Source organism: Salvia splendens, chromosome 11 (assembly GCF_004379255.2).
Source record: "Salvia splendens isolate huo1 chromosome 11, SspV2, whole genome shotgun sequence".
NCBI lineage: Eukaryota > Viridiplantae > Streptophyta > Magnoliopsida > Lamiales > Lamiaceae > Salvia > Salvia splendens.
The window spans coordinates 27,883,960-27,905,877 of NC_056042.1; the positions used below are offsets into that span (position 1 = coordinate 27,883,960).

The 21,918-nt window shown below is 40.2% G+C and overlaps 2 protein-coding genes across 3 annotated transcripts; both read right to left on the minus strand.

Annotated features, from left to right (window-relative positions):
* Nucleotides 1-156: 156 nt before the first annotated feature.
* LOC121753649 (shaggy-related protein kinase alpha-like) lies at nucleotides 157-11,341 on the minus strand. Of its 2 annotated transcripts, none has more exons than XM_042148880.1 (13): nucleotides 11,207-11,341; nucleotides 5,264-5,418; nucleotides 5,063-5,155; nucleotides 4,471-4,530; nucleotides 4,080-4,352; nucleotides 3,314-3,388; nucleotides 2,434-2,490; nucleotides 2,207-2,347; nucleotides 2,044-2,094; nucleotides 1,056-1,151; nucleotides 894-977; nucleotides 528-630; nucleotides 157-452 (listed from the first exon to the last, which is right to left on the minus strand). In XM_042148880.1, exons 2-13 carry the CDS (start codon nucleotides 5,369-5,371, stop codon nucleotides 370-372), a joined length of 1,224 nt encoding a protein of 407 aa, XP_042004814.1. In that variant the 5' UTR covers nucleotides 5,372-5,418; nucleotides 11,207-11,341; the 3' UTR covers nucleotides 157-369. The 2 variants fall into 2 exon arrangements, with proteins under 2 accessions (XP_042004814.1, XP_042004815.1); XM_042148881.1 differs by having other exon boundaries at nucleotides 11,257-11,324.
* Nucleotides 11,342-15,058: 3,717 nt separating this feature from the next.
* On the minus strand, nucleotides 15,059-19,566 carry LOC121756150 (putative RNA polymerase II subunit B1 CTD phosphatase RPAP2 homolog). Its single transcript, XM_042151615.1, has 6 exons — nucleotides 18,765-19,566; nucleotides 18,085-18,678; nucleotides 17,793-17,986; nucleotides 17,430-17,693; nucleotides 16,777-16,935; nucleotides 15,059-15,507 (listed from the first exon to the last, which is right to left on the minus strand). Exons 1-6 carry the CDS (start codon nucleotides 19,369-19,371, stop codon nucleotides 15,403-15,405), a joined length of 1,923 nt encoding a protein of 640 aa, XP_042007549.1. The 5' UTR covers nucleotides 19,372-19,566; the 3' UTR covers nucleotides 15,059-15,402.
* Between the last annotated feature and the right edge of the window lie 2,352 nt (nucleotides 19,567-21,918).

Consider the following 21,918-nt stretch of genomic DNA (forward strand, 5'->3'; position numbering starts at 1 on the left):
ATTACAGCATCACAATTGGAATAGTATGGGAAAACAATATTATTCAAATTCAAATAATATAATGGGAATGATCCCTAAAAATGGTGATTTCCATAAAAAATGTAAATGTAAGGGAAATTAAGATAGCAATACAGAAAGAGAGAATGGTGAGTTCAATACAGATAAGAAGTAGTCATCCTTATATCCACATGAGGTAAAAACCTCGGAAAAATATAGTAACAGATGGTGCTCAGTCAATCAGTCAACAGTTTCATACACATGCAAACAGGGTCATTTTAATAACATAAAAACAACAACATATGGTGATGAAGACAGAGATACATTATGTTTGTGCACGTCTCCTTAAGGCTCAACTGGTTGCTACGAGAATCATAATGTGAGAACAGGACATTGCTTTCTCGCATGTTCAGGAATCAGCCTTGCCAAAGTCTCCGCTGGGAGACCCTTTAACTCTGTACACACAAGCCAACTATTTGAAATGGTATCCAACAGAATTCAGAAATTTAACAAGACTTGGGAATGTTTACCTTGTGGTTTGAAGTTAAATAATGGGGGCAGGAATCTGCCATTGGGAAGTCGAGTGTTTGGATCACGCAGCTCGTCAAAAAAGGGATGCATTATGCCATCCAGCTGCAGTGCGTGTTAATGACTCAATTATTTGCTAAACTAATAGTAAAGGTAATTAATAAGTACGCGAGCTTCTGGAAACCAATCACTGAGGAAAGTTATAAGATGTCCACAAAGAATAAAAACAACAGATGTAAGTAACCATGACTTCTATAATCTATAGCAGTGAACAGTTGGTAAAGTTGTCAACTGGCATATAGAAAAGCACTATGAAACCAAATGACCGGTTTCAACCCTTTATTCAAAGCAAAGACTAGAATACTCACAGCTGAGCAACGCAGATTAGGAGAGTACTGTAGTAGTCTTGAAACAAGATCCACAGCTTCTGGAGGCATGCGTTTATGGAATATCTGGTCAACAGACAAATTGTAAAATGGAATCCCGTAACAAACAAAGAAATGAGGGAAAACGCAAGAGCATAGGAATACCTTGTGCCACGGATGAGCCTTAATTTGAGGAAATTTGAACTCGGTATAATTTGGATTCATACATTTTATTTCCTCCCTGGTTGGAGTACCCAAGACCTGAGACAGGCATTTCATTAGAGGAGTTAGATTCACTGAGCTTTATACAAAGATTCACTAACATGAAACCTTTGACATCCAAGATTGATTTGAGAACCCCAAAATTCACTAGATAACATAATGAGATTTTCATGGGAAGAGATTAAATTCTCTGAAGGAACTCGGAACCAATATGATCTACAGTTTGTCATACAAAGAAGCATTATGTACATAAACAGTATGGGAAAATAAAGTGTTGTGTATATAAATAGCAATAGCATAAACTAAGACTTATTGTATATATAAATAAGCAATATGCAAAGAAGCATTTGTTCCTAGCTTCCTTCACCAGGAATGGTTCCCACGTGAACCCGTCCAGAATTTCTCCCCTTTTTTATACTCACACATCTCAATATCTGAACAAACAAACAGATATGATATTGTAAAACTGTAACTGGTTAACAACATTTAGGCTCATTAATGGTGCTTTACTTTCATATTTTTCCATTAATGTGTCATGGAGACTCCCTATTTCACTTATGCTTATTTGCCCATTTAATTTCTTTTACTTCTCATTTCTCTCATTTATACCTCTGCACTTAGTGCGCCCGGTGCCCCCGATTTTTCACCTCATTGCCCCGGTGCACCCGGCACTAGCAACACTGCTAAGGATTCACACAGACATCCCTTCCCCCCCCCCCCCAAGCAAAAAAAAACTCCCCACCAAAACAATCATATGATAGGGGGAAAGGATTTATAGCTGAATACAAGATTATAAATGATGGTTACACAGTGCACGTATAGAAATGCAATTTATTTCCTTGACTGAGTGAGTTTGTAGGCAAGTGTGTGTGTGTGTGTGTGTGTGTGAGAGAGAGAGAGAGAGAGAGAGAGAGAGAGAGAGAGAGAGAACCTTGATGACCTCAACAAGCTGGTCTACTCCACTCTCACCAGGAAACAGAGGCTGATAACAAAGAAAAATAGTTACTATTATGAGGTAAAACTGTAAAAGAAACACCGTAACTGCTTGCGCTGAAGGTCTCTATCTATTAGGCAGAGCAAGAGAAAATGTGTACTTGTCCAAGAAGTAGCTCAGCAAGCACACATCCAGCAGACCAAATGTCAATGCTAGTGGTATATTCGGTTGCTCCAAAAATAAGCTCAGGTGCTCTGTAATACCTAGAGCAGATATACGAGATATTGGGCTCCCCTTTGACCTGACAAAACCCAAAAATAATAAAGCCAATCATGTACGCTTCCAATTGTGAGCGTGATGCCAACGTCATTAATCTATATTTCATACCAAAACTTTGGCACTTCCAAAATCGCATAATTTGACCTGGTGAGTGTGCGGATTCACCTGCATAACGTGATCAGATTATTGTATGGAAAGAAAGTGCGGTACAGGCAAATTAGAGAAAACTCTTCAACAGACGGAATGAACCAAATTATCTCTCAATACAGGCAATTTTTAGGCAGTTATTACACAGTGATTCTAAATTAAGCAAATAAGCAAGTATATATGCATGATGATACAGTTGGATTTAAAGCCTCAATTATCATCACATCAGACCAACACGACTACCAATTCCTGTTTCCCAGTTTACTTGGATTCATAACCCATCAAGATATCCTTTTGAGCTCCACATACTATTTATACTTGTATTCTGACACTTGTTTAACTAGAACACAATTTACAGCAGACGGCAAGAAACAGTAGATCATACACAAAATGGCTAGTATATCAGATTATGAGAAACTAATCATCATCCTTGATTTCAGCATATCAACACTACATACACACACTTGGTACAGAAGTACTCCCTCCGTCCCACTTTAGGAGTCCCGGTTAACCATATTTGGGTGTCCAACTTTAGGAGTCCTGGTTGAAATATTCCACTAACCTTTTTCCACTCACATTTTATTATAAAACTAATATAAAAAAGTAGGACCCACATTCCACTATCTTTTTCACCAACTTTCCTTTACATTTCTTAAAACCCATGCCGAACTCAAATGGGACTCCTAAAGTGGGACGGAGGGAGTAACATTTATTAAATATCTGTAATATCAGCACCTACATATGAATTTGTTTGTCATTCATATATGGATAGAGAACTCAGTCACCAAGCATAGAATAAGTCTGTAAACCCCCAATGATATATAAACATGAACAAACATACCAACAAATTTTGAGGCTTTATGTCCCTGTGACACACTCCAATGCCACAATGGATGTAAGACAGAGCTCTGAAGATCTGCCAAACAACAGCTAGGTGAGTTAAAAATTCTGATAAGTATACAATTATGAGGCTGATCTGTAGAAACACATTTATTGATTATCATCCAGCTGCTCAGACACAATAGAAATAGTAATATTCCTTGCCTACAAAGCCTGAAGTAGATTTTCAGATTAGCAACCGATATCTCAAGGTTAACTATGTGATATAATTTCAGAAAATAATGAGGACACTATGGTGATAAAGTTGATGGAATCTTATCAACACATTAAGTAGCTTGAGTGGAATAGAAATTTATGACAAAGACGAAAAACAAGAGGAATAATTAGATGTTACTCCCTCCGTCTCACTCTACGTGGAGCATTTCTATTCCGGCATGGGATTTTATGTAGTGTTGTTTTGTGAGTTAAGTTGAAGGAATAAAGTAAGAGAGAGGGAAAAAGTAGAGAGAGTGATGCTTCCATTTTTAGAAATGTGTTATTTGAAGTGGGACATCCCAAAAAGGAAAATGTGTCACTTAGAATAGGACGGAGGGAGTATATTTCAACAAAAACATAAACAAAGGTTTCGAGCTAAGAACCTATAAGCGCCTACACTTAATTATATGAAGAGGCACAACAAAGAGAATATAGTTTCTCCACATGTTCCCAAGATAATAACCACAGTTCACGGAGCAGATAGAATCTAGGAAGTGCAACTGAAAAAATACCTGGTATGCATACAGCTTGACATAGATCAGTGGTATTCTTTGGCTCAACTTATTATAATGTTTGATTACACGGTGAACAGTCTCAGGAACATACTCAAGTACCAGATTGAGATAAAGCTCATCCTTTTCAGTTGTCGAGAGGAAGCAGTGCTTCAGAGACACAACATTTGGATGGTTGAGAAGGCGCATGGTTTGCAACTCTCTGTTCTTATACCTCTTGTCCTGGAGAACTTTTTTTATAGCAACTGTTTCTCCATTTTCCAAACATTTTGCCTGTGTTACCACAAAATCGATGAGCAATGACAATGTAGTTGCATTGGCATATAACAAACACAATATGGTCGTATGTACAGCATAAAAACTTAAGGTCAAAGGAAATCAACGAACTTACTCGAAATACAACTCCAAATGACCCATGTCCAACAACATGTTCTGCCATGTAACTAATTGTCTGAAAGAATTGCCCAAACGGAGAAAAAGTGAAATTTGTAAGCCAGTTCCAGACCCTCAAGGCTCAAGCTAAGGGAAGAACATAAAATAGGAACAGATGCAAGAAGCAAATAAATTTGCAGTAATAGTTCACCCAACTTGCAAAACCAGCGTCCTTACAGTCCCAATGAGTCCTATATTAAGAAACATTAGGAGTAAAAGTAGCACCCTTAGAGTCTTTCTGAGCAGATGAAAGATTTCCCTTGAAAGTCTTGACATTAGCTATTATACTCTTTAGGTCGGCTGCCATCAACAACAGCCTACTTTTCATATAAGCATGGCTATTTCAGATATTTTCTAATGAATTTTACAATGGGACGAAGGAAAGGACTATCGAAATTCCATCAAGAACTGAGAGTATGAACTCAAGAAGATGAAATCTTATATTCTACCACAACAGGGGGGGGGGGATCTTTTTGGCCTAGAAGGTTGCAGCTAAGGGCAGCATCAGATCAAGAAAGTAGAGAAACACTGATGACAAGATGGCACATTACCTGCTTTGGCTGGCCATTTTGACCACCAATAGTAGTAACTATTATGTGACCTGTCTCAGTCTCATTACCATCAACAATTGTTGCTTCCATTTCCTATAAATAAGAAAGATCTCATTACATGCCAAGTCCAACAAAAGTTAGGCACAATAAGAGCACCTAAAAGAAACAAAGTTTTCAAGATCTACTTTTAACCCTACATACCTTGTCATCCCTGATTTTCATGTCATTCATCTCCTCAGGCAAATTATCAAGTCCTACAGCATGACTCCCTGACTCCCTTGAGTCAGAAGTAGGTGCCATAGTAGCCATTTGCCTAAACAACTATCAGATTATATATCCTCAGGCAAGTCACTCACCTATATGAACCAAATTGACAATGTAAACTCCCGAGGAAAAAGACCCGTGCTTATAAAGAGAAATCTTTGAATGCTTATTCACATAAAGTAAGTGAAATCATTATTATAGAATGTCTAACTGTCAACAGTGAACACAGTTCGAATCAAAATTGTGAGCATCCATAAGAAATGAGGAACAGTTAAGGCAGTATTCTTAATGGCATTTCTGCAAGTTCAAGAAATAGTGTTTCAATAAAACACCACTTTGCCTGTATAGCTGAAGATACAGTGTCTGGACTCAACCACATATAACATATAATAAGCACATGTTTAACTCAAGAAGAATCCGTAAGATATTATAGCTTTAAGTCGAACTATTACAATCTAATACACCATCTGTCCCACTCTACATGGCTCAACACCATTGAATATGTATATTAAGGAATGCAGTTTTATGGATATAAGTTAGAAGGGGCCCACTTGTAAGACACTTTTTAGGTAAATTTTTGGCTTTGACTTTTGAGTCATTATAAAGGGGACAATCCAAAATGGATTTTGAGTCATGTAGAGTTGGACGAGGAAGTAATAAGCATCACATCATAAATATAATACATCATGTCCAGATTACATAACCCATGATTATTTCAGATTGAGGAAAAAGATATAAATGAAAAATTGCCCCATACTACCACTAAAAGGAATTACAGTATAATCCCATCCGCAATGTTAAATGTGATGTAATATCTATCTACCAGTAAATGATGTGTACGATTAGGCTGACAACACGCTAGATGAGCAGGTGAACTATTTGACTATATATCACAAATTACAAAAATAACTAAAAAGAAATAAAACAGCATCACTCGATTACCAGAATCAATAGACAAAGTTGAAATAAAAGAGGGTATCAACAAAACTAATAAGTGAAATTAGAGCAGACATCAACTCATATTCCAGTAAGAAGGGTTTTTGTTACTGCCTAGTGTGCCTAGGAATATAAATTACTGAAAGAAAAAAAACAAGGAAATTAAAAATATATTCAAATTTATTTATTTTAGTTATTACAAAAGAAAGCCCTCTTCAACCTTCCAAGTGATCAAAAACAGACTTGGGAATAAAGGGAAAGAAGAATGCAGAGAAGGCCTCTTATTCTGCTGTTAACAATATATATATATATATATACCTATATATATATATAAGGAAACTCAGATTACACAAACACTATGCCAAGGATCTGAAAGAGATGATACATAATTATACAAGGACGTGTGTGTAGAGATCCTCCAATAGTTTTCCCAGCTAATATAACACGTAATCCGGAAATTTGAGAAGGTGGAGGCAATTCAGCCCAGATATAAGGAGAACCAACCAAAAGTGGGTAAAGATAGTAATCTGTATAAATATATGAGGAACATAAAGCTACTTAAAAAGCATGTGATGCATGTATTTATATACATCTCCTGGCCAGTAAAGCTAAGATTTCCTTCAGCTCTAGGAATTTTGAAGAGACCCAAATAATTTTTATGCGTCTTTTGATGGGGGTATTTTCAAGGGAAAATAATCTGTTTGAAATTGGTTCCAATTAGGACGTCCAGAAAAGAGGTAAAGAAAAGTGAAAGTCGAGTGCATTAGTTCAAGCAAACAATGTGTGTTATAGCCCATTATTAATGATCAAGTATCATGTATGGAAGGGGGGAGTTTGGGGATGGAGTAACGAATAGTAATTAGATAAGATAAATCATATTTTCAGGATAACATTAAAAGCCAGATTATACAATAAAGTTATTAAGCCTCAATATTCAGCTTTCCTGCTAAACAAAATACTAGTACTACTATAATTTATGAATCATGTTCTGTTAGATGACTAATCATCATCATAAAGACTGACATGGTAATTTAGGCATCTTACCCTATTTGTAATCAAATTCCTCAATACGTCAAGGTCACTTTGGATCCCCCCCACCCAATGATCTTCAACATCATTCTTGTTATCACTTAGTAATAGATGAGTACTAATCTTTAATGGAAGCTAAAAAAAATTACATGGATAAAGAATCAAACTTAAAACAAATTACACCTCTTCTAACGTGCCATATAGCTTAGGCACACGCCTTGCTAAAGTTGTAAACCTAAGCCTCAGGCATCTCTGATAACAATGGAAAGATGAGCTCAAAACAATTCACAATTTCAAATCTTTGCAAATTCTACAAAAGGAAGTACCCATCTTATTTCCTGTTCAGATATCTTTAGTTTAGATCAATCCAACAATAAGTACCAAAACAAGATTATTAAAGAAGAAACCAGTGGGCGCATTCACAACTAAAAAGTACTCCATGAGTAGTACATTTTATAACAGCATTGGCTGTTTAAGCTTTCTCAATGCAGAGCTGCTGCTTCGGAAAACAAGACATAATGAAAAGGAGAAGGGATGATTGAATATGGAAGCTTTGAAGCACTGAATTTGACGAGCTAACCATAGCACTCTAAGGCCAAGTACAGAATCTCTCTCTCAGAGATATGAAAAAAGAAGAATCAATTCTTGATAATATAGCTTAGTTAGCTAAAGGAAACTCCTTCTCTGCTCAGCTGGCCAAAAACAAACTCCAAATAAGCCCAGCCCCGTGTGCAAGCATCTGAAGACTGACATGGTTTAAGGCGAGAGATAATAGCAAAGCAAACATAGATGAGATCATTTTCTGTTGATCACGCAAATAGGTGATGGTTTAATCCCACATGGTACCCACCAGATAAGCTGTTGTAGGCCATGGGTAGATTATACAACGACTGAACTCAGAAGCACTAGATCCAACAAATACAAGGATATCTACTTCAAATGAACTTACTATACATTTATTGTTAATATTTATGCATACTACTGTTTAAAAAACTTCCACAGAATTACAGTAGATGTTAGTCTGTAATCTTTAAAAATTTAAGCACACTTTAGCAACTGTTGCACAAGTATAAGATTGGCAATACTGCTGCACAATGTTCTTAACTTACGTAAATTTGGGTATCCAATATCCCATTGATAGAGCCAATATCTCGCCCAAATGTTCAGTTAGTTTGACTCGGTGGTTTTTAAAGGTAGTTAGAATTCAAAGAGGTCTTACTTAAACCACTTATTTCTTTGTTTGCACAGATGACAACTTATTGATATGTTTACAAAGATTACAGAATCTTCTATTTATGCGAAGACTTTAATGCCACATTGGTGTGGAGAATGTGTGTCCTAACTTCCCTCTCATACATTTATTTATTCCTTTGGATATCAACATCCATTAACCGTCCAAGATAGAAAATCAGAAACAGATTCCATGCATAGGAGTCATTCATCAAATTTTGTGGATTCAGAGCAACACTACTTTCATCGGCTCCTACACATCAAACTTAGAGCACACCATGTGCTGTAAGTCCAGTCCCTACATGATACAGACCAAACAGGAGAACTCATCCTAAAATACTAGCCTGTTAGGAGAGAGAGCTCATTTAGTCTATATACCCCACATCCCACATCAGTTGTTCTCACAACCGATGTGGGAATTGAGTCCGTAACATTCGACCCTCCTTTAAGGGCCAACGTCCTCATTGGTCACGGCCACGTTGGTCACGGCTGGTTCTTTGCCAGGCCACCACTCCGAGTTCTCGTTGGTCACGGCCACGTTGGTCACGGCAGATTCTTTGCCCGGCCACCACTCTGTGGGTCACCACTCCGAGCGGTCCCAAACGCACTCGTTGGTCACGGCGAGTTCGTTGCCCGGCCACCACTACGAGCCATTTGGGCTCTCAATGAAAGCATCAATTGATACAGACCAAACAGGAGAACTCATCCCAAAATACTAGCCTATTAGGAGAGAGAGCACATTTAGTCTATATACCCACATCAGTTGTTCTCACAACCGACATGAGAATTGAGTCCGTAACATTCGACCCTCCTTTAAGGGCCAACGTCGTTGGTCACGGCCACGTTGGTCCCGTCTGGTTCTTTGTCAGGCCACCACTCCGTGGGCCACCAATTGATACAGACCAATCAGGAAAACTCATCCCAAAAGACTAGCATGATAGGAGAGAGAGCTCATTTAGTTATATACCCCGCATCAGTTGTTCTCACAACCGATGTGGGAATTGAGTCCGTAACATTCGACCCTCCTTTAAGGGCCAATGTCCTCGTTGGTCACGTCCACGTTGGTCACGGCTGGTTCTTTGCCAGGCCACCACTCCGAGTTCTCGTTAGTCACGGCCACGTTGGTCACGGCGGATTCTTTGTCCGGCCACCACTCCCTGGGTCACCACTCCGAGCGGTGTCAAACGCACTCGTTGGTCACGGCGAGTTCGTTGTCCGGCCACCACTTCGAGTCATTTGGGCTCTCAATGAAAGCACCAATTGATACAGACCAATCATGAAAACTCATCCGAAAAGACTAGCCTGTTAGGAGATAGTCCATTTAGTCTATATACCCCACATCAGTTGTTCTCACAACCGATGTGGGAATTGAGTCTCTGTTAGGAGAGAGAGCTCATTTAGTCTATATATCCCACATTAGTTGTGAGATCCCATTTAGTCTATATACCCCACATCAGTTGTTCTCGCAACCGATGTGGGAATTGAGTCCGTAACATTCGACCCTTCTTTAAGGGCCAACGTCCTCGTTGGTCACGGCCACGTTGGTCACGGCTGGTTCTTTGCCAGGCCACCACTCCGAGTTCTCATTGGTCATGGCCACGTTAGTCACGGCGGATTCTTTGCCCGGCCTCCACTCCGAGCGGTCCCAAACGCACTCGTTGGTCACGGCGAGTTCGTTGCCCGGCCACCACTCCGAGTGGTTTGGGCTCTCAATGAAAGCACCAATTGATACAGACCAAACAGGAGAACTCATCCCAAAAGAATAGGCTGTTAGGAGAGAGAGTCTATTTAGTCTATATACCCCACATCAGTTGTTCTCACAACCGATGTGGGAATTGAGTCCGTAACATTCGACCCTCCTTTAATGGCCAACGTCCTCGTTGGTCACGGCCACGTTGGTCACGGCTGGTTCTTTGCCAGGCCCGACCACCACTCCGAGCGGTCCCAAACGAACTCGTTGGTCACGGCGAATTCGTTGCCCAACCACCACTCCGAGTCGTTTGGGCTCTCAATGAGAGCACCAATTGATGCTCTCATTGGTTGAATGTTACGGAGTCAATTCCTACATCGGTTATGAGCTCACAACCGATGTAGGGTATATAGACTAAATGGGCTTTCTCTCCTAACAGGCTAGTCTTTTGGGATCAGTTCTCCTATTTGGTATATATACTACACCTTAACACCACAACCCCCACCTTGTAGGACACATCTAAATCCTTTCAGTATTATAGTAGTACTATAGAACAGCATAACGACCAAATCGACAAGCAAGCTGAAAACGAAAGACAACCTAAAAAGTGAAAAACAGAATTACCACATTTGGAACAATCGCAGCCAATATTAGTTGGTTAAAAGACATCAAACTCGAAGATAAGAGATCTAACAAGCCGATAACCAAAAAAGGAGAAATTATCAGCTCCACACACAGGAAAACCATTCATAAAACACAATCACATTTCAGTGAAACAAACTCAGCGAAAGGCGATCAGACGATCCACCGCACGTAACTCAAAACAAAATCCACCTAAAATCCGCAGATATCAGCGATTGTATCAACACAAAAAGAGGGAAAAAAACATACTATAACAAAAGAAAATGAAATTAGCAGGTAATGAATGCAGAAGCGAAAAGGAAACACGTGATGGAATCAAAATGCAGAAAATGACGGAGAGAGAAAGAGCGCACCGATGATCATCGGTGACTGACTTCGATGATGAATTGTGTGGCTGAATTACCTGACACTTCCACCCATAGAAAAACAAGAGAAATGCGCACCAATTTAGAGAGAGGAGACAGGGAAATATAGTAAGCACAGTGTAAAATAAAGTGAGATATAAATATTTCATATTCTTTTTCCCTTGATTTTTAAAAAGGCTTATTGTTATTTTATTTAGCTCTGCATGTTGCAATAAAGGGGGGCGTGACAGTCAAACCTCAAATCTCTAATTTATTCCTACGGAGTACATTTTTTTTTTTTCTTACTGCATCCATAATAGAAATAGTCCAGCAATAGCCCAGCCATATCATAGCCACAAACTCCTCCTACCACATCATTAGCCATAAAAATCCTCCTGTCACATTATTAAGACAAGCAAATAGCTCAGCCATAACCCAGCCATAGCCTAGCCACATCACTCAAAATTATATAAAACAAATAATTAACAATCACACAACATACGGAATTAAATTTACGACACAGATATGGGAAAATTAATAATATTATTAAAATTTTAAAAAGTACATTAATTAAAAAAAGTACAATAAAATTAAAAAAATACATTAATTAAAAAAATACATTAATTAAAAAAATTCACTCCTCGTCTCCGTCGCCTCCGTCGTCGCCGCCTCCGTCGCCACCGTCGCCGCCGCCTCCACTCAAATCGTCACGCATGCTCACGAGCAATGCGTGAAGAAAACTCTTCTCCTCAGGGTCCGTCGCCGCCCGCCATTCTGCTAACGTCTTGACCATCTGAGCGTGCGTTTGTTGACGCGCGAAGAATTTGAGATCCTCTGTGGACTGGCCAAGGGGGGATGCCGACTGGACCTCCAGGGAACCCCCGACGACCCCCCTCGCCTCCCGTTGCGCCCGCTTTTGCCCAGCCGGGCGAGGTCGGCGAGCGAACGAACGAGGGGTGGGGATCACCTGGGCCGTCTCAGGGAGGTCATGGGAACCACCGCTGCTGCCGCTGAAATCACCGGTGTAGTTCAGTAGTTGCTTCTTCGGCCAGCTAGTGTCGACACCTGCTCGAAACTTCTCGGATTCGTTCAGCACCACAAAGCAGTTCCAGTAGGTGAAATCCTTATACAACCCGGGCTGGGGGAAGGCTTTCTCCGTTATCCTCCTGCAGTCATCCTCCGTTTGGCCACTGCTCTGCATGCGGAGGGCGTTGATGTACAAAGCCGAAAATCGGGGACCGCATCCCTGATTCGGTCCCACGCCTTCCGGCAATCCTCCCCGGTGCGTGGCCCCCCCTCCGGGCAAAATGTCTTGCAGGTTGCTGATATTTTAGCCCACAAGTTGACGATCCTCTGATTGTTCGAAGTGAGGGGATCATCGCAAACACTCACCCACGCCTTGGACAACGCGACGTTCTCCGCATCAGTCCACCTCCTCCGTACCGAGCAGTCGTCCTCACCCGGCTGCGACGACTCGCCGACCCTCTTCCCCTTGCCCTTCTTCTTTGGGGCGCCACGAACCCACACTGCTCCCCCGTTTGAATGGGAGTATCCGGAACTCCGAGAATATCAAACCCCAACTCCTATAAGGAAAAAGTCTCAAATTGCGTGAACTGCGCCTCCGTTGGGGTCGATGTGTGCGAAGAAGCAGTCGAAAAATCAAAACTGGGGCGATAGACGTTTTCCTCCCCCGGCGTCCCCTGCGTCGCCGCTACCCCTCCTGTCGGGGGCTGCATCGCCGTCCCCCCCCCCCCCCCCCCCCCCCCGGCATCATCTGCATCCCGGGCACCCACCCCAGCATCATCTGCATACCGGGTTGCATCCCCGGTACCCCCTGCCACGCCGGCATACTCCCCCAGCTGCCATCCCGGGCATATTCCCCCCGGCTGCCATCCCGGGCATCATCCCCTGCCACGGGTACATGTTGTAGTACCCTGGCATCGGACCCCATCCACCTCCCACGGGTACTGGGGGAGTTTGAGACTCGCTCGTCACTGGAGTACCTTCGTTGTTGTTCTCCATTTCGCGTTGTTGCTCTTGTACAGAAATTAAGATAGAGAGAAAACTTGTTAAAACAAGTGGTGCGAATGAAAATGACGTGCAAAACGCGTATATATAGTGTTTCGAAAATTAAAAAAAATCCGCTGGGCGATGCACTCGGCGATCCGGACCCTGCAATGGCGCCGAGCGCCCGTATATCGCCTAGCGCTAGGCGATTTTTTTTCGGAAAACCGCTAGGCGGTTGCAATGGTTCCCCGAGCGCACCACCTAGCGCCGGGGTCGGCTAGGCGGCGCGCTAGGCGCCATGGTGGATGCTCTAAATAGACTCCCTTGCTTTTTGGAAAACAATTGAATAAATTTCTGAAAATTTATAAAAATACAATTTCTGATTTAACAATTCAGAAAATAGATCAATATTGCATCTACTGCACACAACCGGGAAAAAAAAGCGGTATTATATCTTTATATTGTCTCATTATCATAGAACAAAATATGTGATGAGAAATTCAAATACTATTACTTACCAGAGTTATATTGTTTGCACACTTTTAAAAAGTTGTCCTGTTACATGTATTATGAATGGAATTTTAAGTTTAACTACATTTTTTATTCGTTCATAAAAAATGTAATTTAAATCGCATCAATTATTATTGTCAACTTCACTGTCCATATATTACCTAAATCTTGTCTTATAAATTTGAGTCTTAAGTGAGAGCTGAGAGGGCATGGAAAATGGCAGTGTAATGGAGTTAGATGTACTCATAGTCATAGCTACCTAAATTTTATTCTGGAGACAAGGAGAATAAGATAAAACTAGCATTATTACTATTATTAGATTTTTATTTATTTGGTGGAATGATTGTAGTACAGTCGAATTCGTTGCGGTAAATACAAATAACTTTCTTCACCAAATTTTGGAGGAACTGAAACACTAAATAAAACTGCATAAAGCAGTTAAGAGTTACATTAATAAATATTGGTAAATTCTCTCACAGTATCAGGAATTTTCCCTTTCCAGAATTCAGAGTCGCTACAAACCGAAAGTAGTCATGAACTATCCAAAAATAAAAGTGGTCCTGCTGTATAAATTTAAGTACCCTCAAAATTAAATTTTTATTTACAGAAATCATACAAAGATCCAAACATTATTTCACAAAATTATCAAACTTTCGGTGAAAACTGGATCTTAGACGTGTATTAACATAATAGTAAGTTTATTTTAAACTTTTAAGATTTGAAATTTGATATACAATTATTAATAAATAGAAAAAGAAAAACTAAAACTTGAAAAGGAAAATTGAGTACAATTTTCTAATTGGTTAATTAGGGAAGTAGGACTGGGACATACCTGTCGTGCCCGAGTACGGTATTAATGAAAATGATAGCATAGCCAATATTTATTCTTAGTCAGAAAATTCAATTCGACTAAATATAGGGCGTAATCCGTTGCTAATTTTTCTTAACTCATTAACATAGAGAGTGTTCGGTTTGCAAGATTGTATCTGAAATTAAATTTGTGGTGTGTTTGGTTTATGTGATTCAATCCCACAACTCAATTCTAAATAGATAATCATGGCATAATTAGTAAAATAATCTTATAATTCAATCATAGACTATATCTTGTATTATTCTATCTTGAAAACCAAACACCACCATAATGTATTAAAAATGTCAACACTATGATACTGAAATGTCAACATAAACTTACATTGATATTTTAATACATTGTGTTGATATTAATATTTAAATGTCAACACAGTTTATTAAAATGTCAACACATTAATGTGATCGTGTTGACGTTTTTAATACACACAGCAAAGTTAGGAATTTAAGAAAAGTTAGCATTATAACACACCAGACTAAATATTGAAGGAAAAAAAACAGTCCACTTCCAAATGGCAAAGCCAATACGGAGTATCTTACAAAAATGTCATCACAAAAATATACTGTAATAAAATAAAATAAATCAGGTATACTTTAACTTGCTGGCTAACTATTATATATGCATTGGTGGCTGAAACCCAGGTATAAACTCATCGATATTTCAGAATATTGCAAATGGCATCAAACCATCTTGAAAGCCTTAGCCAAATGCCAGGCAAAGCTCGTAGAAGATAGAAGCAGGCGCAACCCATCTTCTCTAACTCATGTTGCTTCAGCAGAGTTTCCAATATATGCTGCTCGACACTCTTTGATGGCTTTGACTAGCCTCCACTCTGAGTCGAGAATTGAGGTGCTCGGCCAAGTGGGATGACCAGATCCTTCATTATCTCAAATTCTTCGGAACCAATCTGTGCACCCTCAAGAACCTAAAATAAAAGCCACTTGAAATTTCATGATTTGCAGAAACATAACACAAGAAAAAGAACAAACAAGGCCAGAGACAAATAACGATGACAGTGAATTATCAAGAATAGATACTAGAGCAACTACTAAGGACATCAATAAATGTACACAGACACCAGGCCTTAAAGAAGGTACATAAACCTATAGCAGAAGTGAATTTGAAGATTTGAGTTAGAAATGGTGTAGATGCAACTGTGTAAGCAATTAAGCATAAGCTTTAATGAATATTCATGGTCATGGAGAGCGATTTCCAGCTGATACATTTCGTTCCACTTCTAAACTTGGTTCACATGCTACTATCTCTATGAGTGATTTTTGGATAATTGAGCAGGTAAAAACTGTGCAACAGGCAACAGCTAAACAACATAACTAAATACTACTCCCTCCGTCCCACAAGAATATGCATTTTGTGTTGGGCACGGGTTTTAATGCACAATTGGTAAAGTAAGAGAGGTAGAACGAAAAAATAAATAAAGTATTATTAGTGGAGAATGGGTCACATATCATTATTGAGAAAAAAGTTTCCAAAATTAGTAAGTGCATATTCTTCTGCGACTGACTAAAAAGGAAAGAGTGCATATTCTTGTGCGACGGAGGGAGTAGTTTATACACAATTCAAAGACGGAGTGTCTATAGAGAAGTAACCCTTTTCACCTTTTGCACGCACAATGACTTTTACAATTTATTACTGGGAGCCAGCATATTGATCTCCATTTTTTCAATTTTCTTTTCTTTCTTAGACAAAGATGGAATCCCAGCTTCATTCAGAGATAGTATTATATCTTACAAAGTACTACCTCTTGTGTTATGATTCTTCAATAACCTTAACAGAACATATTCGACCAAACACAGTAACCAATTAATTAAACAAATCTTGTTTTTCTTTTTCTTTTTGGTAATAGGAACATTAAATTTAAATACCATAAAAGATGGTAGACTCAAACTGAGACCTGAGACCAAACCCATGCATTAACCACTCCACCACCTAGGCCAAGAGACACACACACAAAAAAAAGCAAGTCTTATTATTCAATTAACTGGTGTAAGCAAGTTCAAGGTATACTCAGCCAATTGATGCTGCATAACAGAAAACACTATAGCTGCACTTTTAAATCGGTAAGAATACAAAGAAACTAATGTACTTCAAAAAAATTCCACACCATGTATCCAACTTATTAGTACTCTACTATTCACACACATAACAGAAAAGGCTTACAATTTAAGTGTCTCACCTTGGGAATTATAGCTCTTCTACCCAACATATACTGGGTCAGCGATGGAATTCTACTGACAGAAAGAGCGTCAAGAAACAACAGGACAATAACATGCCATTGTTTCATCCTAAATGCAGGAATTGGATAGGTAAAAGACATTGTATCTAGTAAGCGACCCTGCATAATACAAACAAATAGAGTATGAACAAAACAGTTTCACCTAACAAAGAAAAAGACATGTTTACAAAGGAAAGATAAGAAAATAGCTAAGTCATTATGCTCGCTGCTCCTACAGTTCTTAGTTAAGTTGTATGAGGAGAATCACATATCTCCATGAATTGTAAAGAGTTTGAGTACAGCCACTCCAAACTCTGTTCCCCCAAACTATCAATTAGCATAATGATGATGGATCAACTATACAGTATACACCCCATTATACCTCCGATCCAAAAAAAATTACAGTGAATTTATAGTTTAAAGTGTCCAGATCACCGTGGAAGAAACATATACAATTGAATGTCTCACAAAATACTTCACTATTTTACTGATAAATTATCCAAATATAAAATTTAATTTCTGTACACATTTAAAGTTCCACTACCAGCCACATTCCACAAAAACAAACTCTCCAGAATAGAGGAAAGAAATAAAACCCTTTAGTACAAGCATACCAGTCCTTGCTCAAGAGTTGAAACTGGTACAGGAAGCCTGAGTTCAGTCACAAGAGTGGGTAAGGCTCGAGCAAGGCAGCCAGCAAGAGTATGCTTGATCTCCGCAGAGCGCCCATCTGACAGAACAATCTTGTGAGGATACTCCCTCCCATTGACCGACAAGTATTCCTCGTGGAAACTCTCTTCCTTTCCATATATATATGCTAAAGAGGACGATGATATCCAGGAAAAGAGTGCCATAAACATTGTTGAAAAAGTCGACAACTGAACAAAGAGTAACATATAGACAGCCAATCAGAAAATGACAGACAAACAAAATGACACTTACAAAAAAATGACAAAAGCCATTGACAGACAACTTACTTGCAAGTTGAACCCATCCGGGGGACTATCATACCAAGAATCCTCGGAGTCGAACAAATCAGAACTCAAAACTCCAGGTTTAAGAGGCCACTTTAACTGCACCGGGTCTATCTCGATAATATCAGCATTTTCTTCAGATTTAGAAGTACCCACTTCATGAGGAGGTGGTAGTATTATTACGCCCGCTTCAGATACTGTATGTTAAACACAATGAGAAATGGACAAGAGTCTCAACTCGCAAGTAACAGCACAACATTATGTCAGCAATATAAACTCAAGCCTAACTTCATACCAGCATCAGATGCATCTGATTTTCCTGATGCAACAGCTTCAGCTGCTCGGCTTAGAGCCTCCGCACAGGCTTCAGCAGATGAAAATCTATATGACTCCTCCTCACCGACTTCCTCAACTGCTGAATGGGGTGTTACTAAAGCTGCTTTTTCTTCTTTAAATTCTTGATACTCTTCAAGATTTTGCCCATCAAAATCAGTCTTCTCGTCCGCCCAGCGGACTGATTTCTTTGAATCCGAAGTCTTTATAGAGGACCTCGGAACAGTAGCTGCCCAGGCATCATCACTTTGGCAAGCACTAGAAATATCCTCTGGTGCTTTAACATTGTCATCTGCTCCAGTAGAACCCATACTTATATCAGACCTTTTCGGTTGAACTTCATTTTTGTCAGTCAATGAAGCAGCTGGGTTTTGCAATGGCTTCCTCTCACAATTTACACTGTTAGCACTCAACTTTCCTCTTGATTCTTTAGCCTTCACTGATGGAGCAGCTTTGGAAACGCTATACTCATCTTGAGTAATGATAGTACTTGTGAAGTTCATGTCAAAGGACATAATGTCTTGCACATTTGGATCAGAGAGCCGATGCTTAGGCCCTGCAACATACACGCATCAAGGAGATTACATGAACCAAATTGACAATAACATGAACAAATCATACATTATAGAATAAAACTCCAACCTTTTCCCTTTTTAGCAGCTTTTCTATTGTTGTTCAATTGAAGTGACTCCAAGTTTTTGTCACTCCGTGGCACATAGCCATCAATCGCGTTTGACGGACCAATCCACTCCTCCATGGACAATTTCCCAGCTTCTCTACCAGTTTTCTCCTGAATCTTCAACTCGGAAATACCTAGGTCTCCGTTCTTGCCCATATCCACGGTAGTGTCCAAATTCGACTCTTCAAATAGCTTAACAATTCTGCTCAATTTCGCAGGGTTGAGATCCGAGGATCTCTCTTCCTGCAAATTGGCAGCAAACGCTCGGCTATTGATCAAACAAGTACTCGAGCAATACATGTACGTCTCTTGAAGGTCGTAGACTTTGTGCTCCTTGAGTGAGATGCGGTAACGCCCCTTGTGCGGGCGGTCGGATGGCAAAGGGTTGGGGCAGAGTGGGTAGCCGCACATCTCAGCTATCGTGCGCTCGGTGACTACATCGTTGTAATCACCGAGGGATATCAATGAACCAGCAGCTAATAGATGGTTTTCGTCTTTGATTCCATCTAGAAGGAAGAGCTGAAGCTTATGAACTGCGTCCTTCACTGTCAGTGATTCATACTTGGACATTTTCGAAACAATCGAATGATTTGATTTTACTTAGACGAAATAATCTTTTGCGGGTTGCAGATGGCAGAAGAAAGGGAGGGCGGCAGCAGAGAGGAGAGCACGCGGTACTGGGAGAGGAGACACGGCGGCGGCGGGGGGAGGCGCAGGCGAGAGAGCAAGCAGAAGATGGGAGCGAAGCGCTATGAATAAAGGGGTATACCCTAACTAATAGCTTACGCTAAAAATATACTCCTACTATATTTAATTAGAATAAAACATAAATTTTTTAAAAAAATGGATAATTCAAGTATAATGGATTCCACCAATAAATAAATAAAAAATTTAAAATAAAAATAGTACATAATTTTAAAGGACGGACCCAAAAATCATACTTCGAGCATTGGAGGCCTATCTCCGGAGTTCATCTCAGAGCCTATCTCCGGAGTCCATCTCAGAGCCTATCTCCATTTTACTACCACGTCAGCAGGCTCATCCCAGGGCCTATCTCTCTACAACGAGAGTCCATCCCAAAGTCTATCTCAGAGCTCATCTCATTTCCCCGTCATCATTTTTATTATTATTTATATATTTTATTTTTAAACAAGGATGATAAAAAAACAAATTTCATTAAAAAAACATACTACTAGATTAAAAAAACATTCTACATTTAAAAAAAATAAAGATAGATAAAAACAAGCACACATCAATAGGACTCGGGTTCCGGCTCATCATCCTCGGCAAGACCCATCTTTTGGTTCGACCCTTGGATGGTGTTCCAGATGAACTTCTTCACAGATCGAGAATTGGATTTCATGTGCATGTTGTAGAGGCCCACCATCGATTGTGCGAAGGCGGCATGACCCAATGCATTGTCAATCTGGACCGGTGCGGATTGGGCATTCGTCCCGTTGGACTCTGTCTTCCCCTACCCCTTCTTCGTTTTTGCCTTCGCTGCTTTCACGCCCATTGGGTGCTAAGGAGTAGGCTCAATGGGCGATTGGTCCTCTGACAAGTCTATTGGTTCCGATCCGCTGCTGCTATAGCTCCCGAAGAGCGTCAGGCGTGTCCGCACCGATCCCGTCTACAACGCCTCCGACATACCCATTTTGAATTTGGGAAAATCCTTCAGTTGCTGATATGTATCCTAGTACTTGAATCCTTTTGAGTTGACAGTGCCCCTAAACTCCTTCATCGACAACTCTCTGACGGAGAGTTCATTCTCTCCACTATGCATTTCCCACAAGTTGCCATCGTAGATACCGTGAAATTTAGCGTAGTCGAACACCAGGCGTTTCCAATACTTGCGTAGATCGTCGGGCTTGTTTGTCGGGGCTCCATTGAGCTTGACTTGTTCGTATCTTTGCGTGATACGCCCCCAGAAACCGCCCTCGCCCTGATTGTTGGCTACAATCGGGTCCTCAGAGATATCTGCCCAACAACGAGCAAGAGCAATCGACTCCTCAATGGAGTAGGTACTCCTTGTGCACCCACCCTGTCTGCCCTCAGAAGACTTGGCTCTTACTTTCTCCTTCCTCTTCCCCTTCGCCACCTTCGCCTTGGGCCTAGGAGGAGATGGCTCCATATCGGACACCTCGTACTCGTCGGTGTTGAAGTTCAAGTCTCTTAACGGAACAGTAGATTCGTCAGTCCTGGAGTATCAAACACACTTAGGCTCATCATTGGGCGGTAGACATCATCGCCGGAACTCGATGTGTTCATTGGTCTACCAGCACCGACGTAGCCGCTTTGTGGGAAGCCGGTGTATTGGGTGCCGTGGAGAAAAGGTAGACCTCCTTGAGACGGAATCTGATTTGAACCCATCCCAAACTGGGATGATTGGGTTCCCAATGCTCTTAAAGGACTAAGGGAGTTATGAGGGTTAATATTAATTAGTAACACCACGAATTTTGAAAGAATTTTTTAAATGCCACAATTTGTCTCACTTTTTTTTTCTGAAATCAAATTGCACACTAACTTTGGCAAAATAGATAATGACAATAATTAAAATATCACGATTTTATCACATCAATCTTGATTTGAGCGATTTGGTTTATGAATAATGTGATTGCGTGGCTCCTCCATTGTGGTCAATGGGGCTGGACGTGGGGAGGGGCGCTGCAACACCCATTGTGGGTCGTGACGCCATGCCGGAATGGGGTGGGGTGGGGTTTTTGATTTTTTTTTTTAATAATTTCAAATTTTATAAATATGCACCCACCAACCCTTCAAAATCCATTCCGTATATCATACTAGTATATTTCTCTTCTCTCTCTCAACAGACTATGAATCTAAGCGTCGGATGAGAAATTTATTATGAACTAGACATGTATTAGACCATTGAGCTGGTTGTTGAAGCACTGCCCATAATTGCTAAAGTCGTCACGTATGAAGTAGGACGCACGGCTCGAATTACTCCAAAAGTTGGATAACCGTCTGGGATTATTGAAGAACTGAGAGACAGCCACATCCAGCACTGCTCAAGGCCGTCGACCTCACCCATCTAGAGAGTATTTTTCAGTCAATTGAGGACATGGATATGATTAGCACCATGTACCAATACTTCAAAGT